The sequence below is a fragment of the Dromaius novaehollandiae genome, chromosome 33, assembly GCF_036370855.1.
Source record: "Dromaius novaehollandiae isolate bDroNov1 chromosome 33, bDroNov1.hap1, whole genome shotgun sequence".
NCBI lineage: Eukaryota > Metazoa > Chordata > Aves > Casuariiformes > Dromaiidae > Dromaius > Dromaius novaehollandiae.
The window spans coordinates 531,565-551,610 of NC_088127.1; the positions used below are offsets into that span (position 1 = coordinate 531,565).

Genomic DNA, 20,046 nt, shown 5'->3' on the forward strand with positions numbered 1-20,046 from the left:
TGTCTTATTAAATTTATTTATGGCTCCAGGTGGCCCCAGGTGTCCTTCACCTCCCACCCCAACCGAAGCTCCCTCCAGGGTGTCACCAGCCTCATTTTGGGGATGAATCCAAGCTTTTCCCATCCCAAATCCTGCCCTTTCTGGTGGAAATAGGGGAGCCTGGGGGGCTATAAAGGGCTCAATTGCCCCCCCTGAGCCTGGATTTGCCTTTGACCCCCCCCAAATTTGCCCCTAAATGCCCAAATTTGCCTCGACCGCAGATTTGCCCCAATTTGGTGGTGAACAGGGTCTCAGTGGGCCTGCAGAGAGGGACCCAGGCATCCGGGCAGGGTGGGAGGGGCTCAGCCCCTGGGTGCCCCATGCACAACCCTGTATGAGCCACCCAAGAATCCACCCTGCTCTCCACCCTGGGTCTGGGGATCACCGGCGTGGTGAAGGGGGTCCCAGTTGGCCTGCAGAGGGGGAACCAGGTGTCCGGGCAGGTCAGAGCCAGGAGGGTCCAGGCCTCGTGCACAACCCTATACGAGCCACCCGAGAATCCACCCTGAGTCCACCCTCCCGAGCCTTAGGGTGCCAGGGATGGTGAAGGAGGGTGTCAGCAAGCCCAGAGAGAGGGACCCAGGCATCTGGGCGGGTCAGGCCTGGGGAGAGGAGGCTTCAGGCCCTGTGCACAACCCTATACGAGCCACCTGAGACTCCACATGGCTCTCCACCCTGGGCCTGGGGGTCACTGGGGGTGGTGAAGGGGATCTCAAGGGGCCTGCAGAGAGGGAGCCAGGTGTCCAGGGGCTCCCCCCACCGGGGGAGGGACGCAGGCCCTGCCCCATGCTTGTGCACCCCCCACCCCCCGCACCCATGGGTGCTGGGGCCGCGGGGGCGAGCGTCCCATTAGGCACCGGAAATCGCCGTGGGAGCGAAGCCGCAGCGGGGGCCTGGCTGGGGAGGCCGGAAACCACCGGGCCGGAGCTTTGCCGCGCGCAGCACCGTGTGTGTGTCCCCAATGGGGGGGGCTGCTGCTGCCGGGGGGGGGACGGCGTGCGCTGAGTGGCACCCTGCACCCAGCTGCACCCTGGACTGGGTGTGCAGCACCCTGCACGGAGGGTTGTGCAGCACCGTGCACTGAGCAACACCCTGCACCGAGGGCTGTGCAACACCGTGCAGCACCGTGCACCAAGTGCCGCGTGGCATCACGCATTGTCCCCCTCACCCCCATCGTCCCCTGGCGGGTCCCCATGACCCCAGAGCCGGGCTGTTAGAAAGCAGCTTTTTATAGCAGAAAAACGGGGGGGAGGGGGGGGACAGCAGGGAGGCCCCAGGGTGGGGGGCACCCGGTCACGTGGGGCACCCAAACAGGGTCATGGCCTCGGCGAACTCCACGAAGTCCTGGCACAGGACCTGCAGCTCGGGCTCCTGGCACTCGGCCTCCCTGGGCCACTGCTCCAGCCACGTGTCCTTGCCGATCAGGTAGGAGAAGCTGCGGGAAGGGTGGGGGGGGGACACCCATAGGTGGCAGCCCCAGCACCCACGGGTGGCCCTGGGGTGGAGGGTGAGGGCCCCGGGGGAGCACACCCCTATACGAGACCCTAGAGAATCTCGGCACTGGGGGGGGGGGGGTCCTTGCTGGGCTCATCTCTACATTCCTGTGTCCCCGTGTCCCCCTGTGTCCCCCCATCCCATATACCCCATGTGTCCCTGTGTCCCCATGTCCCATGTCTTGTGTCCTGCCCATGTCCCGCCATGTCCTGTGGCCCCGTGTCCTCATGTCCCATGTTCTCATGTCTCTATGTCCTGTGTCCCCATGTGCCATGTCCCCATGTCCCGATGTCCCTGTCCTGTGTCCCACATCCCTGTGTCCCCATGTCCTGTGTCCTGCATCCTGCATGTCCCCATGATTTCATGTCCCTACTGGGCGCCAGTGCTCCAGAGGTCGGTGCCGAGTCCCTAGATGAGGTAGTCCTTGCTGAGCTGACCCCCTTGTCCCCATGTCCCATGTCCCCATGTCCCATAGCCTTACTGGGCACCAGTGCTCCAGAGGTCGGTGCTGAGCCCCCAGATGAGGTAGTCCTTGCTGAGCTGACCCCCTTGTCCCCATGTCCCATGTCCCCATGTCCCACAGCCTTACTGGGCACCAGTGCTCCAGAGGTCGGTGCTGAGCCCCCAGATGAGGTAGTCCTTGCTGAGCTGACCCCCTTGTCCCCATGTCCCATGTCCCCATGTCCCATAGCCTTACTGGGCACCAGTGCTCCAGAGGTCGGTGCTGAGCCCCCAGATGAGGTAGTCCTTGCTGAGCTGACCCCCTTGTCCCCATGTCCCATGTCCCCATGTCCCATAGCCTTACTGGGCACCAGTGCTCCAGAGGTCGGTGCCGAGCCCCCAGATGAGGTAGTCCTTGCCCGCCTCGAGACTCAATGCGTCCCGGCACTGCCGGTGGCTCACGAAGGTCCGGTTGCTGCCGCCCGGGTCCTCGTCAGTGCCTGCCCAGGGTGACAGCAGGTGAAACGGTCCCCACACCCCACTGACATACCCCCCCCATGCCACGGACACGGCCCAGCTCTCCCCATGAAGGTCGTCCTCTCCTCATGGACCTCTGATGCCCCCAGGAGCCATCAGCACCCATGGGTGGCAGCAGCCTGGGTGTCCCCTCCCCTGACATTGGTGACATCACCCTTCGGTATCATCACCTTCATATGGGTGTCACTAGCACTTTTGGGTGACCCCTAACCCACCTGGGTATCCCTAGTGCCCTTGGGTGTCCCTTGAAGCCTTGGGTGACATCAACCCACCTGGGTGTCCCTGCCCTGGGTGTCCCTAGCACCTTTGGGTGTTCCCAGCTGACCTGGGTGTCCCAGCATCCTTGGAGCCACCAACCCACCTAGGGGATCCCAACCCACCCGGGTGTCCCCAGCCTTCCATGGGTGTCCCCAGCACTGTTGAGTGTCACCAGCCCACCTGTGTGCCCCGAACACCTTTGGGTGGCACCCACCCACCTGGGCATCCCCTGCATCCCTGGTGCCCCCAGTCTCCCAGGCTGTCCCCAGCACCCCTTGGGTGACACCAACCCATCTGGGTGTCCCCAGCACTCCAGGTGACCCTGCCCTGGCACCCCAGGGTGCTCATACCCATCTTGATGACGGAGAGGATGGTCATGATGTAGCTGTCGTAGGCCGGCAAGTGCTTCACCTCCATCAGCCTCGCCTTGTACACTGGGGATGGGGACGTCCCCACGTCATCCGCGCTGCGGCCACCCCTCGGCACGCAGGGCCAATCCCCTCAATGGGCCCTGCTGTCCCCTTCCCCTTGGATCCCTCTGTGTCACCCTCTGGTGTCCCCATGTCCCCTTCTGTGCCCACATCTCCCCCATGTCCCCCATGTCCTCCAATGTCCTCATGCCTCCCCTGTCCTCACGTCTTCCCATCTCCCCCCATGTCCTCACCCCTCCCACATCCTCATGTCCCCCATGTCCCCCCATGTCCCCCATCCTGGGGACCCACCGTAGTCAACTCCTGGCTCACAGGCATCCTCGATCCGCTTGTTGACAGTGACAGCAACGTCCTTCTTGTGCTGCACAAAGCAGCTTTCTGGCGGGGGGACACGGAGGGTGTCACAGCCAGGACAAGTCTCCATCATGGCAGGGACATGTCCCCATCACAACTGGGATGTGTCCCATCACAGCCGGGACGTGTTCCAATCATGACTGGGATGTGTCCCATCCCAGCAAGGATGTGTCCCATCATGCCACATCATGGTTCCTGTCCCCATCCTTGTCTCCTCGCTCCCCATCCCACCTTCGGCGCAGCGGCACACGTCCCCGTGGCAGATCTTGCTCAGCTGCCCACTCTCCTTGTCCGGGTGGTAGAAACGGGTGCAGCGGTCATCTACGGAGACATGCGGGGACACGGCGGGGGAGAAAGTCAGCAGGGGGATGGGGGATCGAGGACACTTGGGGGCAAGGGTCAGCAGGGATATGGGGACACCCTGGTGACACCGTGGAGCATGGGGGGGAGATGGTCTGCAGGGAGATGGGGGCACAGAGGAGGGGCTCTGGGGAGACATGGGGGGACGCGAGGGGAATTGGGGGGACATGGAGCGCACCAATCTTGTAGTAGCTGTAGATGGTGACAGCCGCAGGCTGGATCAGCCCCACCTGGAAAACCTGGTGGGCCTTGAAGGCAACACACTCCTCTTCCCGGTGGGACACCTGGGGATGGGGATGGGGACAGGGATGGGGACACAGTCAGCAAGGCACGATGGCATTGCACAGCCACCACGAGCCTGGTCATGGCCCCATCCCTGTCCATTTCCCCATCCATGTCCCCATCCTGCCCCCCTTCTCCATCCTCAACCTCATCCGCAACCCTGTCCCCAGTCCATGTGTCTCCTTCCCCAGCCTTGTCCTACCCCTCACCCTGTTCCCATCCCTGTCCCCAGGTTCTTTCAGCTCTGTCCCTGTCCCTAGGTCCTCTTAACCATGTCCCCATCCTCATCCCCATCCCTGTCCCACCTTGTCGAGGTAGATGATGAGGTTGCCATGGTCCGAGGGTGCCTTGTCGATCTCGTACTTGGAGATGTACCTGTCCACCCCCTGTGAGAGCTGGACACGGGGACACAGGGACACTGTGACATGGGGCACACGGCCACACAGGGACCCTGTGTCCCTTGTCGCTGTGTCCCTGTGCTCACCCGTTTCAGGTCTTCGAGATCAGGAGTGAAGCCCGTGAGCATGGAGACATCGAGGATGGACATGGTGGCGTCCACGTTGTCCAGGTACCTGTGGGGGATGGCACCTGTCCCCAATGTCCCCAACATCCCCAAGGTCCTCAACGTCCCCAAGACCCCAGCCCTGATGTCGCTGTCCCCAGGGATCCCCGGGACAATGTCTCCGTCCTCATTCCTGACCCCAGTGCCCCCTAAGGTAGCTCCATGCCTGTCCCCAAATTCCCCATCCCCCCACATCTCCAATGTCCCGTCCATGTCACAGTCCCTGTCCCTGATGTCCCCATTCCTTTCCCCAACATCCTTGTCCCCCTCCCTATCTACAATGTCCCCATGCCCACCTCTGATGTCCCTGTCCCCAGTGTCCCCATCCCTGGTCCCAACATCCCCCTTCCCATATCCAACGTCCCTGATGTCCCCAGTGTCCCCAGTGCTCCGCAGGTCCCCAGTTCCCCAACATCCCTGATGACCCCGATGTCCCCGATGTTTCTGAGGCCCTGATGTTCCCAGTGTCCCCATCATCCCTGATGTTCTCGATGCCCCTGATGCTCCCAATGTCCCTGGTGTCCCCCACCTCATGCAGATGGTGATCTTGACAGACCGGACGACTCCCTCCCGCTGCTTGCCTGGAGGGGGGGCAGGGGGAGACAATGCTGTCACCCTTAGGGGACATGGGGGGGATGAGGGGTGGCATGGGGGCTGTGGGGTGACATGGGGGACAGGCGTGCCATGGGTGTAGTCTCAGGGACATGGGAGGACATGAGGAGGACTCAGGGGGAATGGGGTGACATAGGGGACAGGGGTGCAATGGGGGCTGCGGGGGACATGGAGGATATTGGGGACTCAAGGGGACATGGAGGGACATTGGGGGACATGGGGAGACTCAAGGGGACACAGGGGAACTCAGGGGGATGGTGCAGACTCACCCAGCTTCACGTCATCCACCTGTACCCGCAGGTCAAAGCTGTCGCACTTGTTCTCCTTCTCGGGGACCCTGGCATTGTAGACGGTCACCACTGTCATCGTCCCCTTGCCTATGCCCTCGGCTTTCACTGTGAAGTCCTCATTCCACTTGGTCTGCAGGGACAGGGGACATTAGGGGGGATGAGGATGTCCCTGAGGGAATCCAGAGGGAACAGGGCATCCCTGGCCATGGAGGGGACAGGGATATCACAGGACCCAGAGGGGACAAGGACATCCAGTGAATGGAGGGACATGGAGGGGACCAGAACATCTCGGGACATGGAGCGACACAAAGGGGACAGGGATGTCACAGGACATGGAAGGGACAGGGACATCCGAGGACCTGTAGGGGAGGGACATCCCAAGACACAGAGGGGCATGGAGGGGACAGGGACATCACAGGACACCAAGGGGACAGGAGCATCCCGGGCCACAGCAGGGGGACAGGAGCAGAGGCATAGCCACGCTGTCCCGGCCAGGCCCCCACGAGCACTGGGGTGATGGTGACAGTGACAGTGGCAGTGATGGTGACAGTGGCGGTGACAGGGACAGTGACGGTGGCCATACCTCGGCAGAGCGGGCCACCAGGGCATTGCGGTTCTCGATTCGGTACTTGATGGGGCTGGCGCGCCGTGGCAGCAGCACTGACACGTCAAGCTTGAGCTCCTGCTGTTGCGGCGTGGAAATCTGGTACTGGGCCAGGGCTTGGAACACCAGGATGGTGGCCTGCAGGGACAGCGGTGTCACCTGGGTGCTTGAGGACATGGTCCAGGGTGTCCCCAAGCCCCTGGGGCATCCCTGAGCCCGGAGATCCCCAAAGCCCCGACTTCTGCCATTTGGGACTTGATCAGCTCCTGGAACATCAGGATGGTGACCTGTGGGGACAGTGGTGTCATCTGGGGGTTTGGGGAGATGGATCTGGGGTGCCCCCGGGGGGGTCCCCAAGGCCCTGGGGGGTACCTGGGGACTGGAGGGGTCCCCCAAAACCCTGGAGGGCTTCTCCAAAAGCCCTGGGGGATCCCCAGGACATAAATCCTGCAAGGACAGGAGGGGTCTTAGGAGGTCCCAGGGACTGGAAGGGATCTCCAGGGACAGGAGGAGTCCCCCAAAGCCCTGGGGTCCCCAGGGACTAAGTGGGTCCCCAGGGGCTGCAAGGGTCCCCCAAATCCCTTGGAGACACAGAGCCTGGAGGAGATCCCCAAGCACCAGAGGGGTCCCCCAAAGCCACCCCGGATCCCCAGTGAGCCCTCAAAACCCCATCTCTCCCCCGAGATGCTCATCCCCACCTCACCGGGGGGGGGGTAGCAGGGTGCCCCCAGGGAGGTCTCTGACCCATCCCATCCCATCCCCCAGCCCGTGGCCCACCTGCGTGGAGCCGTAGCCACCACCAAAGTAGTTCTGCTTGGCGAGCCAGCGGACAACAGGCCCCGTGAGCTGCGTCTTCTCCATCTGCAGCAGGGCAAGCAGGGCGTAGGACGTGCCCTCGATGTTGTAGGTGCGGGCGTTGCGTTCCTCCCAGCGGTTGCCCTCTACGGGGTGGGGGGGGAAACGACACCATCTTCACTTCATGGCCCCCCCCAAGACCCACCCCACACAATTGCCCCCCTACCCGCCTTTGCACCCCAACCTAGGCTTCACCTTTGGAGAACTTCATGAGAAACCTCTCGCTGCTGAGCTTCCCCGTTAGGGCCAGGGCGTAGGATGCCAAGGCCACTGTGTAGGGCCTGGCCAGTGACTGGTACCGCCGGGCCAGGTATTCGGAGGCTTTGGCGATGCTCCCATCTAAGCTCTGAGCACAGAGAAATGCCACGTGAATTCTCGGGTGGCTGTTCTAAGGGTTGGGCCCCCCCATTCCCCCACCCCAAGGGCTGGCAGCGCACGCCAGGACACTCACATTGACACGGTCCTTGCAGATCTCCCGGGCTTCCTGCAGTGCGATGAGGACGAAGGCTGTCAGCGACACTTCGGGCTCGGCGCCCTGGTACCCTCCCTGCATGGCGAGATGGGGGCAAAGACTTTGGCACCAGGGATTTGGCTCCTGGTGGGGAAAGGGCTTGCGGCCGGGCTTGGGCGCCCACATACCACCATCTCCTTGTGGATGACAGGAGCATCTTCTTGGAAAATCCCGTCCGGCTTCTGCTTCTCCAGGATGAGCCATTTGATGGCCCCGCATACCACCTCAGGCTCAATGTCCACCAGCTTGATGGCCATAGCAAAGACTTTAGCCACGTACGCCGTCAGCCTGGGGGCATGGAGACCTCAGAGCGGCACTGTTTCTCGTCCTCCCCGTGCTTTCACTGGGTTTGATCCCACCCCGCTGTCCCATTCCCCCTCCCAGCGGCCAGAGGAGCCAGGACCCTCACCAGGTGCTCGACGGCCGGTTGTTGAAGGCAGCGTAGGAGTTGTCGGCTTTCCGGAAAGCCAGTTGCTGGGTGTAACCTGGTGAGGAGATGGCGGCTGAGCAAAACCTGGGGACATCCTATGGTGCGGGGACAGGTAGCTCGAGGAGCTCCTGGCCATGGGCCAAGCCAGGCTGGCTTTGGGCCACCAGCTCCACCAGTATGACCAGGGAGCACATCCCAGTGCAAATCAGTAGCTCCAGAGGCTCAGAGGGAAAGAAGGAGGGGACCGGCGATGCCCTGCTCGCCCAAAGGGTGCTCCTACCCTTTTTAATCAAGTCAATGGCTTCAGTGCGGCGGTCGACGCCGAGGGTGTCCCACTGTGCCGTGCTGTCCAGGTAGTGGATGGCGATGATGGGGGGTGTCATGCCGATCATATTCTGCTCGCCACAGCCTGACGGGGTCGTGATGAGGTGCTTGAGGTTGGCCCCGTCGATGGCTTTCTCCACGACGATGGACACAGGATTGCCTGGCCGGAGAAGGGTGACGTCAAGCCGGGGGTGAGCAGCATCTCCCACCCCTCGCCAGCATCCCCATGCGTGCCTGGGTCCCTGTTCTCACCTTGGATGCTGACTTTGGTCTCCGACTCGGTGTTGGGGACAATGTCGGAGAGGTTTGCTGCTGAGACCTTCTCTTCCTGCACACCATCTGCAGGGCGGAGAGGCCATGATGGAGCCAGGTGGCCCCAGCCCGGCCCCAAATCCCCTCATCCTCCTGAGGTGCCCCGGCCCTGCCCTACGTCTGCAGTGGGATGCCCCTCACCCCCTCTGAGATGTCCCAGTCTTGCCCCAAATCTGTAGCAGGATATCCTTCATCCTCAAGATGCCCTAAATCCACAGTGGGACATCCCGCACCCCCCGAGATGCCCCAGATCTGTATCAAGACATCCTTCATCCCCAAGATGCCCCTGGTCCTGCCCACAGCAGGACGTCCCTCATCCCCTGAGATGCCCCAAATCCATAGCAGGATGTCTCTCCATCCTTGTGCCTCAAGCATCCAGGTTTGGACAGGGGTTTTCACCCCAGGAACAATCCGCACGGCTGAGACATCCCCAGCAAGGGGTGGATGACACTCACTGACTCCCCGTGACTTTGGGTCCAGCTCAACAATCTTCACCGTCTTCTGCAGCTTCATCCCTTCAGCCTGCAGAGGCAAGACGCCAATGCTCAAAGCTGGGCCACCTTAGGGCCACCCTTCCCGAGCACACCAATCCAGGAAATGTGTCCCAGTGCAAACCAGCAGCCCCAGGTCATGGGAGAAACTGGGAGAGCCCCAGAAGACTACCCATTTTGGCTCCTTGGGCATCCTGGACAAGGGATCATTCATCCCTGGGTACAGCGCCAGGATGAAGGTGGAGATGGGGACGCCATGGGGATATCCTGGGGGATGGCGACGGGCACCACGTCTCTGAGATGCAACGACGGGCTGCTCACCACAACTTTGAGCTTTTTCTTGACACCATCAGCCACGAAGCTGCCCCACACAGCTGCCTTGACCTCCACATCGTGCAGCCCCAGCTGCAAGGGCACGAGGATGAAGGGCACGACCCGCGATGACTGGGCTTTCAGGACAAAGATCTGCTGGTAGCGGGACTTGGAGGAGGAGGCGCTGCAGATGGCTGGGTTGTGCATCAGCTCCACACGCACCTGCAGGGCACAGAGAGATGTTGGCGGGGGGCTTGGGCGGCTGTGGACCTCCCCGTCCCGGGCCCTTGCTGACCTTGATGTCACGCTCCCAGTAGTTGTAGAGGATGGCGCGGATCTCCACCTGCTCGTTCCTCACCACCGAGTAGGGCAGGCGCAGGTCAATGAAGAACTCCTTCATCACCGTGATCTCATAGGGGTCGGCCACGCAGAGTCCTGTGGTGTGGCCAAGGGGGATGCAGAGTCCAGGCTAGGGTCTTGCCAGGCCTTGGGGGGCCCCTAAAGTCCCAGGGATCTCCTCAAGGTATTGGAGATCCCTCAAGTCCCAACCAACCCCACCCAAGGTTTGGGGGGTCCCTCAAATCCCAAGCAAGTCTTCCTGGCTTTGGGGGATCGCTCAAGTCTTGGCAAGGTCTGGGGCAGCTCTCAAGTCCCATGGACCCTCCCCAAGGTCTTGGGGGACCCTTCCAGCCCCAGGGGACCCCTTCAGGTCTTAAGGGCCCCCCCTTTCCACCCGCTGCCCAGTGCCACAGCTCCATAGCTCACCCTTGGTCTCAGAGAGGCTGACAGCCAGGACCTCCCAGGTGGTGATGGAGTCCTTCAGGTATATGGGCACTGTCTTCGTGGAGATGCTGGAGGGGACAGGAACCAACAAGGGGGTTAGGCAGCCCCCAAGCTGGGCCAGGAGGTTGTAGGTGGCTCCTGAGCTGGACTGGGGAGTGATAGCTGGTCCCCAAGCTGGACCAGGGTATCATAGGTGGCCCCTGACTTGGGATGGGGGGTTGTAGGTGGCCCCTGAGCTGGACCAGGAGGTCACAGCTGGTCCTTCAGCCACCCAGGAGAGTCTCAGCAGGTCCCTAAGCCGTGGGGTGGGGTGGGGGGTGTCAGCAGCTGCGGGTGCTCACCCGAGCTCGTTGGGTGGCTCTATCAGTTCCTCCACCTGCCACAGCCAGCTCTCAGGGAAGAGGCTCCGTGAGGTGATGTCCTCATCAGCCAAGAAGCCATCATCTGCCTCACCTGCGGGACAGCACGGAGCCTGTTTGCCCATCAGCCTCGGGCACGTGGCCCCACACTGGGCTGAGCTCCGGGGCTCAACCGCCGCCCCAAAACCCCTAACTCGTCCCCGGTACTTTCTTCGGGCCAGCACAAGGTGCAAGTCACGCTGCTTCTGCTCGCGGATGGTCTTGATGTAGTTGCAGCAGTCAAGGAAGGCCTTGACGCAGGCGCTGCCTTCCAGGATGTAGGTGGCCCGCTTCTCACAGGTGTGGCCCATGGGGTTCTCGTACATGCCGTCCTCGCAGCACTTCCGTAGCTGCCCGTCCTCGTACTCGGCCGCTGCCAACACCAAGATGTGGAGCTGGTACCGCGTGGAGCCCCCCAAACCCGTACAGCAGTGGCTGTGGCTGCTGCCAGGGACGTGGGCACGGAGACAGGCCTGGGGGAGTCCCCCAGGGAGGTGGGATGGGGTAGTATCTATCGGAAGCGGGATGGGGTGGTATCCCCTGGGAAATGGGATGCTCCATCATCCGTAGGGAGATGGGATTCTCCATCATCCCGTGGGAAATGGGATGCTCTGACATCCCTCAGAGATGGGATGTTCCAGCAGTGATAGGGAGACAGGATGCTCTTGTATCCCTAAGGAGACAGGCTACTCCAGCATCCCTGAGAGATGGAATACTCCAGGATTCCCTAGAAGACGAGATGCTTGGGCATCCCCCGGGGAGATAGGATGCTCCACCCTCCCCTGGGAAATGAGATTCTCCGGAATCCCTGGGAGATGGGATTCTCCAGTATCTGTAGGGAGATGGGATGTTCCGGCATCCCTGGGAGATGGGATGCTGCAGCATTCCCAAGGACATGGGATACTTCAGCAGCCCCAAGGCACCACATACCTTTTTTGCCCTTGTATTCAACGAGCTGCAAGGAGTTGCGCCTGCGTCTTGCTCGCTTTGGGCACTGGACCTCTGCAGGCAGAAGGGGCCACGGGTGAGGACCCCATGGTGTCACAGCTCCATCCCCCGGTGCCACATCCCCACCCAAGGGTGTCACATCTCCATCCTGGCATGTCCCCTACCTGATCGCTGTGGCGTTTCGATCTTCACATTGGTGACCAGGCTCAAGCCAGCATCAGCGAAGACCCCCACGTTGTCCTTCCCGCTGCCCGGTGTGCAGCCGATGTCACTCCCCTCCACTGTGTCCCACACCTGCAGCGAGCCGAGACCAGCCGTGACAGCCATTGCCACAACACCAGGCACTCGGCCTGGCTCCTGCATCCCACCCAGTCCCACTTGCAGCACCCACCTTGGACTGCGTCAGCTTGTGCTTCTTGTTGAGGACGAAGACACCCTTGTCCACAGCCACCAGCCCCACCTGGGCTTTGTGGTCACCCTCGATGCGGAGCCTCATGGGCGTCCCTGGCTCGTGCACCCGGTTGTCTGCTTCCGTGGCTCCCTTCACCACCAGCTGTGGGAGGGGGAGAGGGAGGGATGTGGCTCCAGTGTCTCTGGCTTTGTCCCCAAGTGCTGGGAAAGTTCCCTCTGGATCGGCCCCATGCAGATGGCCGAGTCCCCGTGGGGCACCCGAGCCCATGGCATGGCTGCGCCCATGGGATGTCCAAGTCCTTCATGAGGCCTGAACCCCCTGGGATGTTCTGGGATACCCCATGGGATGTCCATGCCCCTCTGGGATGCCTGAGTCCCCCAGGATGCCTGAACTCCTGGAGATTCCAGGATGACCAAGACCCCCATGATGCCCAATACCCCCCAGGATGCCCTAGGATGTCCAAGTCCGCCCAGGATGCTCAAATCCCCTGGAATGCCTGAGCTCCTCAGGATGTCCACTGACATATCCAAGCACCCCCCCAGGACGTCTGAATCCCCCGGGATGCCCAAGCCCCACCCCAGGATGTTCAAGCACCCCATGGGATGTCCAAGGCCCCTAAGGATGTCCGAACTCCCTGGGATAGCTGAGACCTCCACGATGCCCAAGACGCCCACGATGACCAGACTCCCCAGGATGCCTGATCCCCCTGAGATGCCCAAATTCCCCCTGGATGCCTGAGCCCCCCAGGCTGCCCAAGCCCCCCCCCATCACTGCTGTCCTCCCAGCAGGACGCACGGTGCCCATGCAGGTGTCCTTGACGTCGACCCAGACGGAGTCGGCGACGATCTCCCCCGGCGTCACGTGGTAGTAGGCCACGATGCGGAAGGAGGGGATGAGGTTGGCCGTCACGGGCAGCGACATGGTGACGAGGCTCTGGCCGGCCTCGTGCCGCTGCCGCCCCACGCGCACGATGTGCCCCTTGCTCAGGATCTGCAGGAGGGCAGCAAAGGCGGGGGGTCGGCAGGTGCCCGGACGCCTGGGTCCCCGGGCAGGCCACGGTGGCACTCACGATGTAGGTGAAGTAGGCGACGTTGTTGCGGACGGCAAGGTTGTTGCTCTTGAGGTGGAAGTTCACCGGGAGGTTGTCACCGGGTTTCAGCTCGGTGGCCGTCACGGCCAGGTGGAGGAAGTTGCTGGAGTCTCCCTGGCTGCGGTACGCCTCAGCCTGCATGGCGCGGCTGGCCTGGCGGCCATCGGGCAGCCCCGGCTGCGCCGTCCGCACCTGCGAGGGACCCCGGGGCCACCGGGGTGGATGTTCACGGGGGTCTGTGGCCACCACGGAGCCCCCAGCTGCCCCCGGGCCATCTCAGCCACCCGGTCCCCCAGCCACCCCGGCCATCCCGGCCATCTTGGCCATCCCGGTCCCTCCACCTATCTCAGCCATTCCTGCCCCATGGCCACCCTGGCTGTCTGGGCCACCTGGTCCCCCAGCCACCCTGGCTGTCTCGGCCATCTCAGTCTCATGGCCACCCGAGCCATCTCAGCCATCCCTGTCCCATGGCCATCCCAGCTGTCTCCGCTGTCCTGGTCCCCCCAGTCCCTTGGCCACCCTCGTCCCATGGTCACCCTGGCTGTCTCAGTCCTCCTGGTCTCGTGGCCACCCTGGTCCCATGGTCACCCCAGTCCCATGGCCATCCCAACCCCCGGCCCCCCTGACCCTGGCCACTCCAATACCCCAGTGATTTCAGCCACCCCAGCTCCACAGCCACCCCAGTCCTCCTGAAACAAGTCACCCTGGCCCCTGGCCATCTTGGCCACCTCAGCCACCCTTCTCCCCCAGTCACCCCGGCCATCTCACCCACCCCAGCTCCCTGGACATCTTGGCCACCCCAGCCACCCTAGTCCCCCCGTCTTCCAGTCCCCCGGTTCCCCGGGCCCTGCTCACGGTGATGGGGACAGTGGCCTTGTTGGCTGGCATGTTGAGGATGAGCTTGGCAGTGCCATCGCGTTGTGTGGACACGAGGCCTTGGAAGCCGTCGGCCTTGACGGGGATGCGCGCAGCCGGCGACTCATCAGGGTTGGTGACATAGACCTGCAGGACAGCGGGCTCAGCACGGGACGTGGCACTGGGACGCGCCATGGGGACATGGCACAGGGATGTGGTATGGGGACATGGCACAGCACAGGGGATGGACTCCCTGTCCCCATGGGTGTCGTCCACCTGCAAAGCCTGGGCCGACCCCATCCCCGTCCCCAAGCCCATTCCAGGGACCCCAGTGCTGTGGCAGGTCTGGGTTGACCCTGTCCCCGTCCGTGTCCCCCAGGGCCACCATGGGGTGCCATTACCATGAGCTCGAAGGGCATCCCCGGCTTGAAGTACTTGGGCGTGCGGGTGAAGTGGATCTGGTACGGGGACGTCACGATGCGGATGCCCGTGCGCTGCGCTTCCACCATGTCACTGCCTGCGAGTGGCCCCAGGGACAGGGACATCACCCAGTGCCAGGATGGGGCAACCCGGCCCCAGATGACCTGACCCCGCATGTCCCCACTGTCCTTGTTCCTCCGTGTCCCCAGTGACCCTGAAAGTCCCATCTGTCCCTTTTGCCCACATCCTTGGTCTGTGCTTGTCCCCGTTGTCCCCATTGTCTTCATGACCACATGTCTGCACATCCTGCTGTCCCTGTCCCCACATGTCCCCCTGTCCCCATCCCCATGCATCCCCACTACCCTCCCATCCCCACGTCCCTGTGACCCACTAGACTCTGTGAGGACAGTGGCAGAGACATAGAGCACGTGTCTCCACGTGTCCCCACTGTCCCTCCATCCCCCCATCCCCAGGACCCACTGGACATGGTGAAGATGGTGATGGCGACATAGAGTGAGTGTCCCCACTTGTCCCCACCGTCCGTCCCCATCCCCAGGACCCACCAGACTCGGTGAGGACAGTGACGGAGATGTAGAGCGAGTGGCCCACCAGCTCCTGGGGGTTGGCGAAGCGTTGCCGCAGCATGGCCATGGGCAGCACGGCCTCCCCGTCCCCATCGATGACCTGCAGACACAGGGCTCAGCGGGGGACAGGGACAGGGACAGGGGAGAGCAGGGCTCAGCAGGGGATGGGAACAGGGGGCAGCAGGGCTCAGCAAGGGATGGGGACAAGGATGGGGACAGGAGACAACAGGGCTCAGCAGGGGACATGGACAGGGGATGGGGACCAGGACAGAGGTCAGCAGGTCTTGGCAGGGGACAGGGATGGGAGACAGACGTGGATGGAGGACAGGGACGGGGACAGGGGACAGCAGGGCTCAGCAGGGGATGGGGACGGGGGCCAGCGCCAGCCCACCTGCACCCTCTTCAGGGACTGCGGGATGCTCTTCCTCTCGTCGTCCACCATCACACCAAAGAGGACGAAGGCCGTGCCATGCAGGCGCTTCCCGTAGAGGTACCTGCAGGGGCCCCCATGGGGAGTCAGCTTTTGGGGTGGGGGTCCCCGTCACCCCCCAGCCCCATGACCCACACTGGGCGCCCCGTCTCACCTGGCGGTGATGGATACCCGGAAATCCTCCTGCCGGTCGATGTAGAGGAACTTCTCCTCCGGCTCCAGGGTGACCTCGAAGCTTGGCAGCACTATGGAGGGTGATGTGGGGACAAGGGTGGCATTGAGCGGTGTCTCCCACATGAATGGGGTGCTGTGGTTTCCCCCGAAAACCCTTCCTGGGAGATCACAACCACTGGAGGGGACCCAGGCGTCCACGTAGGTCCTCCACCCCAAAACACGCCGTACCGTACTCCTTGACGTCAAATTGGGTGCTGAAGACCTGCTCTGGCGAGTCTTCGAATTTGGCCAACACTGTCCATGTCCCCAGGCTGGAAAAGAGATGGAATGAACAGCCAGGATGGGGATGGGGATGCCCTTGAGGCACCTCTGGCACCTCGTTAGGGCCACGCACCTGACGACCTCAGGTAGCTTGTGGTTGAGGAGGAAGATGCCTGTCTTCAAGGGCGAGGAGACAGGCATTTGCTTGACAATGATGCCATCGGAGGTCTGCGGAGGGACAGGATGGTCGGGGACGATGGGCCAGGTCCCCATCCCCGTCCTGGTCCCCATCCCCATCCTCATCCCCATCCCCTGCCACCGCCACCGCGGGCCCACCTTGATCTCCACAATGATCGTCTTGGGACTGGGCTCCATGCGGTGGCCCACGGCAAAGAAGCGGCAGAGCACTGGGAAGGGACGAAGGGGACAGGATGAGCAGGGATGTAATGGGGACATCCTGAAATAGGTGTCGGACTCCCATGGAGATGCCATAGGACATCCCAAAATGGGAGCCGGACCCTCATGGGGACGCAATGGGGATGTCACTGTGGACATCCCAGCCCCAGCTCTGGATCCCAATGGGGACACCCCCAGGTGGGAGCTGGACCTCACTGGGGACATGATGGGGACATCACTGGGAGCACCCTAACCCCAAGCTCTGGATGCCATGATGGAGATGTCAGCGGGGGCATGATGGGGCCATCACCAGGGACACAACGGGGATGTCACTGGGGATACCCTGACCCTGGGCTCTGGACCCTATGATGGGGACATCACCAGGGACTTGATGGGGACACCCTGAGCCCAAGCTCTGGAACCCCATGAGGGAGCCATCATGAGGGACACAACGGGGGTGTCAACAGGGACACCCCACCCCAACTCCAGCCCCCATGCCAGAGTCTCCCCCCCCTCCCCATTCCCCACGCCTGGACCAGCTTGGACACTTGTCCCCATCACCACCACCCCCAGCAGTGACCATCCCCCCGGGGTGCCGCGGGTGGGGGGGGGTCGCACCCGTGGAGCCGGGGGTGTAGATGGGCTTGTCGGTCTGCACGAAGATGTGGCCGCTCCGAGGTGACACCAGCAGCACCTTCTCCAGGGTGGCCTGGGGGAAGCGGGCCTGCACCGAGACGTACTGCTTCCCTTGCCCCCGTGGCAGCATCTTGGCCGACAGCTGTGAGGACACGGGGACACCGGGTGACACCCATGCCCCAGGGCGATGGTGGCCCTGGGGCATGGGGACACCTGTGCGATGCACCTGCACCCTGGGGTGATGGTGGCCCAGGAGCATGGGGACACCTGTGCGATGCACCTGCACCCTGGGGCAACGGTGGTCCCAGAGCATGGGGACACTGGGTGACAGCCCCACGCCCAGCGGTGGCAGTCCCAAGAGACCGCAAGGGACACCCATGTGGCAGTCCCCCACCCCAAGGTGTCCCCCTGGTGACAGTCCCAGGCCGAGCTGCCCCCTTCCCCACCTCCTGCAGTGCCTTCCCCCTCCCACCCACTCCGAGGGGCTTCTCCGCTGGCTCGTATAAGGTTGGTCTCTGGGCCCCCTTCTCTGGCCGGGCACCCCAGGGTGGTGGGGGGGCAGGGGGTGTCACCCACCTTGATGGCAGCTGTGCCTAGCATGCCCTCGGCGGGGCTGAGCTGCACGCGGACCTGGTAGAGGACCTGGCGCTTGAGGGGAAAATCCTGCACCGCCACGGTGACCTCGGTGGCAGAGCTCAGCCCCGGCGCCTCCAGCACCACCAGCTCCTCGGCCTCCAGCCGCAGCACCGCCGGGGCCACCATCGACAGCCTGGGGGGGGGAACACGGCCCGGTGTGGGGGTCCCCTCCGGGAGGAGCCACACCCCGGGGTGCCCCACAGCACCCACTGCCCAGGGTGGCCCTGTATTTGCCCCAAAACCCCCAGCACCCAGGACCCCTCATTGCCCCACAGCACCCATCACCCCAGGACCCCTTTGATTTCCCCCCAGCACTCCAATAGCCCCCAGGACCCCAGGACCCCTTCGATCCCCCCCAGCACTCCAATAGCCCCCAGCACCCAGGACCCTCCCATAGCCCCAGAACCCCCCATTGCCCCCAGCACCCCAGGACCCTTCTGTCCCCCCCCCCAGAATCCCAATAGCCCCCAGCCCCCAGTGACCCCCCCACCAGTATCCCCTAGCACCCAGGGACCCCCTTGATCCCCCCAAGCATCCCAATATCCTCCCAGCACCCACCACATTGGGACCCACCCCAAGCACCCCAATATCCCCCAGCACCCAAATCCTCCCTCAGCACCCAGGGACCCCTCTAGCCCCCCCCCCAATACCCCAACCCCCCAGCACCCAAATACCCACCCCGCGCACCCAAATACCCCCCCCCCCACGCACCCACCACATCGGGGACCTCTAATCCCCCCAGCACCCAGGATCCCCCCCAGCCCCCCACCCCTGGGCACCCGCCCCCCCACGCAAGGGTGGCCATCTTGGCGGACGTGGCCTTGGCGTTGCCCCAGGCCCCGGTGGTGGGGGGCAAAGTCCACAGGCCCGGGGCACGGTTTGCCCCCCTTAGGGTGACGGGGGGGCGGACCCCGAGGGGCGGGCACACAGGGCGAGGAGGGAGTGGGGGATTCTCCACGGGCTCGTATAGGGTTGAGCTCTTATAGGACCCTCGCTGCTGCGGGTGGGGGGAGGGCAATGGGGTGCTCCTACGAGTGGGGGGTGGGGTGGAGGTCCTAGATGAGATGGGGGGGCCTGGTCATGGGGCGACCAGCGATGGGGGGGCCCATTTGGGGTGGCAAGTCCCTTTGGGTGGGGGTCCCTGGCCATGGGGGTCCCATTGAGGGTGGAGGTCCTGGCCATGGGGGGGTCCCATCTAGGTTAGAGGGGTCCCTTGTCAGGGGGGGGCCCATCGAGGGTGGGGGTCCAGGTTTAGGTGGGGGCCCTGGCCATGGGGGTCCCGGCCATGGGGGTCCCACCAAGGGTGGGGGTCCTGGCCAAGGGGTCCCAAATGGGGTGGGGGTCCTGGTTTGGGTGGAGGTCATGGCCAGAGGGGTCCCGACCAGAGAGGTCCCATCCAGGGTGGGGGTCCCATCCAGGGTGGGGGTCCCTGGTCATGGGGGTCCCATTAAGGGTGGGGGTCCTGCTTGGGGGGGTCATGTCCGGGGGGGTCCCATCTGGGGCGGTGGGCCCTGGTCAGAGTGGGGGTCCCACAATGGGGAGGGTGGGGGTCCCATGGGTGGGGGTCCCAGGAGGGGGGGTCCCATGGGTGCCGGGGACTCACATCTGCCCGAGGGCGGGGGCCGAGGCCCCCAGGAGCAGCAGGGCGACGAGGGCGAGCGCCGGGGCCCCCATGGCGGCAGGGGCAGGCGGAGGGCGGACCCAGGCGTCCGGGCCAGGCAGGGGGGGCCGGGGCAGCCGCCGCCTCTTTATGGGGCTGGCGCTGACGAGTTAATGGGTAACGAGGGGGGGGCCCCAGCCCCCCCCGCCTGCCCTGGATGCCTGGGCCCACCCTGACAGGGGCCGTGACCCACAGCGGGGGGGGGGACACCCAGACACCTGGGTCCACCTGTGTGGGGGGGGCTGGAGCGCATGGGGAGGGGGGCCCGGACACCTGGGTCCATCTCCGGGGGGAGGTTGGGAGTCATGGGGGGGTCCCCGGATGCCTGGGTCCCTCCCTGGGGCTGGGGGGGGTGGGGGGTGGAGGGTGTTGGAGGAGGGGCCCCCGGACGCCTGGGTCCTTCCTCATTTCTGGGAAGGAGCCTGGCGGGGGGCCAGGGTGTTTCGACACGGCAGCGGTGCCTGATGGGGGGGGGGGGACACACGGGAACCTGCTGGGAACACGCCTGGCACCAGGGACATGGGAACATGGGGACACGGGAACCCACCTGGCACCGGAGACATGGGAACATGGGGACACGGGAACCAACCTGGCACCAGGGACATGGGGACATGGGAACCCACCTGGCACCGGAGACACGGGAACATGGGGACATAGGAACCCACTTGGCACCAGGGACATGGGGACATGGGAACCCACCTGGCACCGGAGACACGGGAACATGGGGACATAGGAACCCACTTGGCACCAGGGACATGGGGACATGGAAACCCACCTGGCACCAGGGACATGGCGACATGGTGACACGGGAACCCACTTGGCACTAGGGATATGGGGACACGGAAACCCACTTGGCACCAGGGA

The 20,046-nt window shown here is 63.7% G+C and overlaps 1 protein-coding gene across 1 annotated transcript; it reads right to left on the reverse strand.

Annotated features, from left to right (window-relative positions):
• Positions 1–1,250: 1,250 nt before the first annotated feature.
• C3 (complement C3) lies at positions 1,251–19,246 on the reverse strand. The gene is made up of 40 exons (XM_064499321.1): positions 19,126–19,246; positions 17,463–17,655; positions 16,869–17,028; positions 16,191–16,261; positions 15,988–16,082; positions 15,822–15,904; positions 15,574–15,664; positions 15,381–15,483; positions 14,969–15,089; positions 14,387–14,502; positions 13,986–14,132; positions 13,110–13,322; positions 12,836–13,030; positions 12,020–12,181; positions 11,793–11,922; positions 11,611–11,682; positions 10,852–11,053; positions 10,624–10,734; positions 10,265–10,350; positions 9,795–9,934; positions 9,509–9,721; positions 9,152–9,218; positions 8,637–8,723; positions 8,341–8,544; positions 8,040–8,115; positions 7,759–7,918; positions 7,571–7,666; positions 7,315–7,465; positions 7,042–7,205; positions 6,244–6,402; positions 5,640–5,790; positions 5,288–5,339; positions 4,681–4,768; positions 4,502–4,591; positions 4,093–4,198; positions 3,786–3,875; positions 3,492–3,578; positions 3,120–3,203; positions 2,339–2,474; positions 1,251–1,474 (listed from the first exon to the last, which is right to left on the reverse strand). Exons 1-40 carry the CDS (start codon positions 19,194–19,196, stop codon positions 1,333–1,335), a joined length of 4,965 nt encoding a protein of 1,654 aa, XP_064355391.1. The 5' UTR covers positions 19,197–19,246; the 3' UTR covers positions 1,251–1,332.
• Between the last annotated feature and the right edge of the window lie 800 nt (positions 19,247–20,046).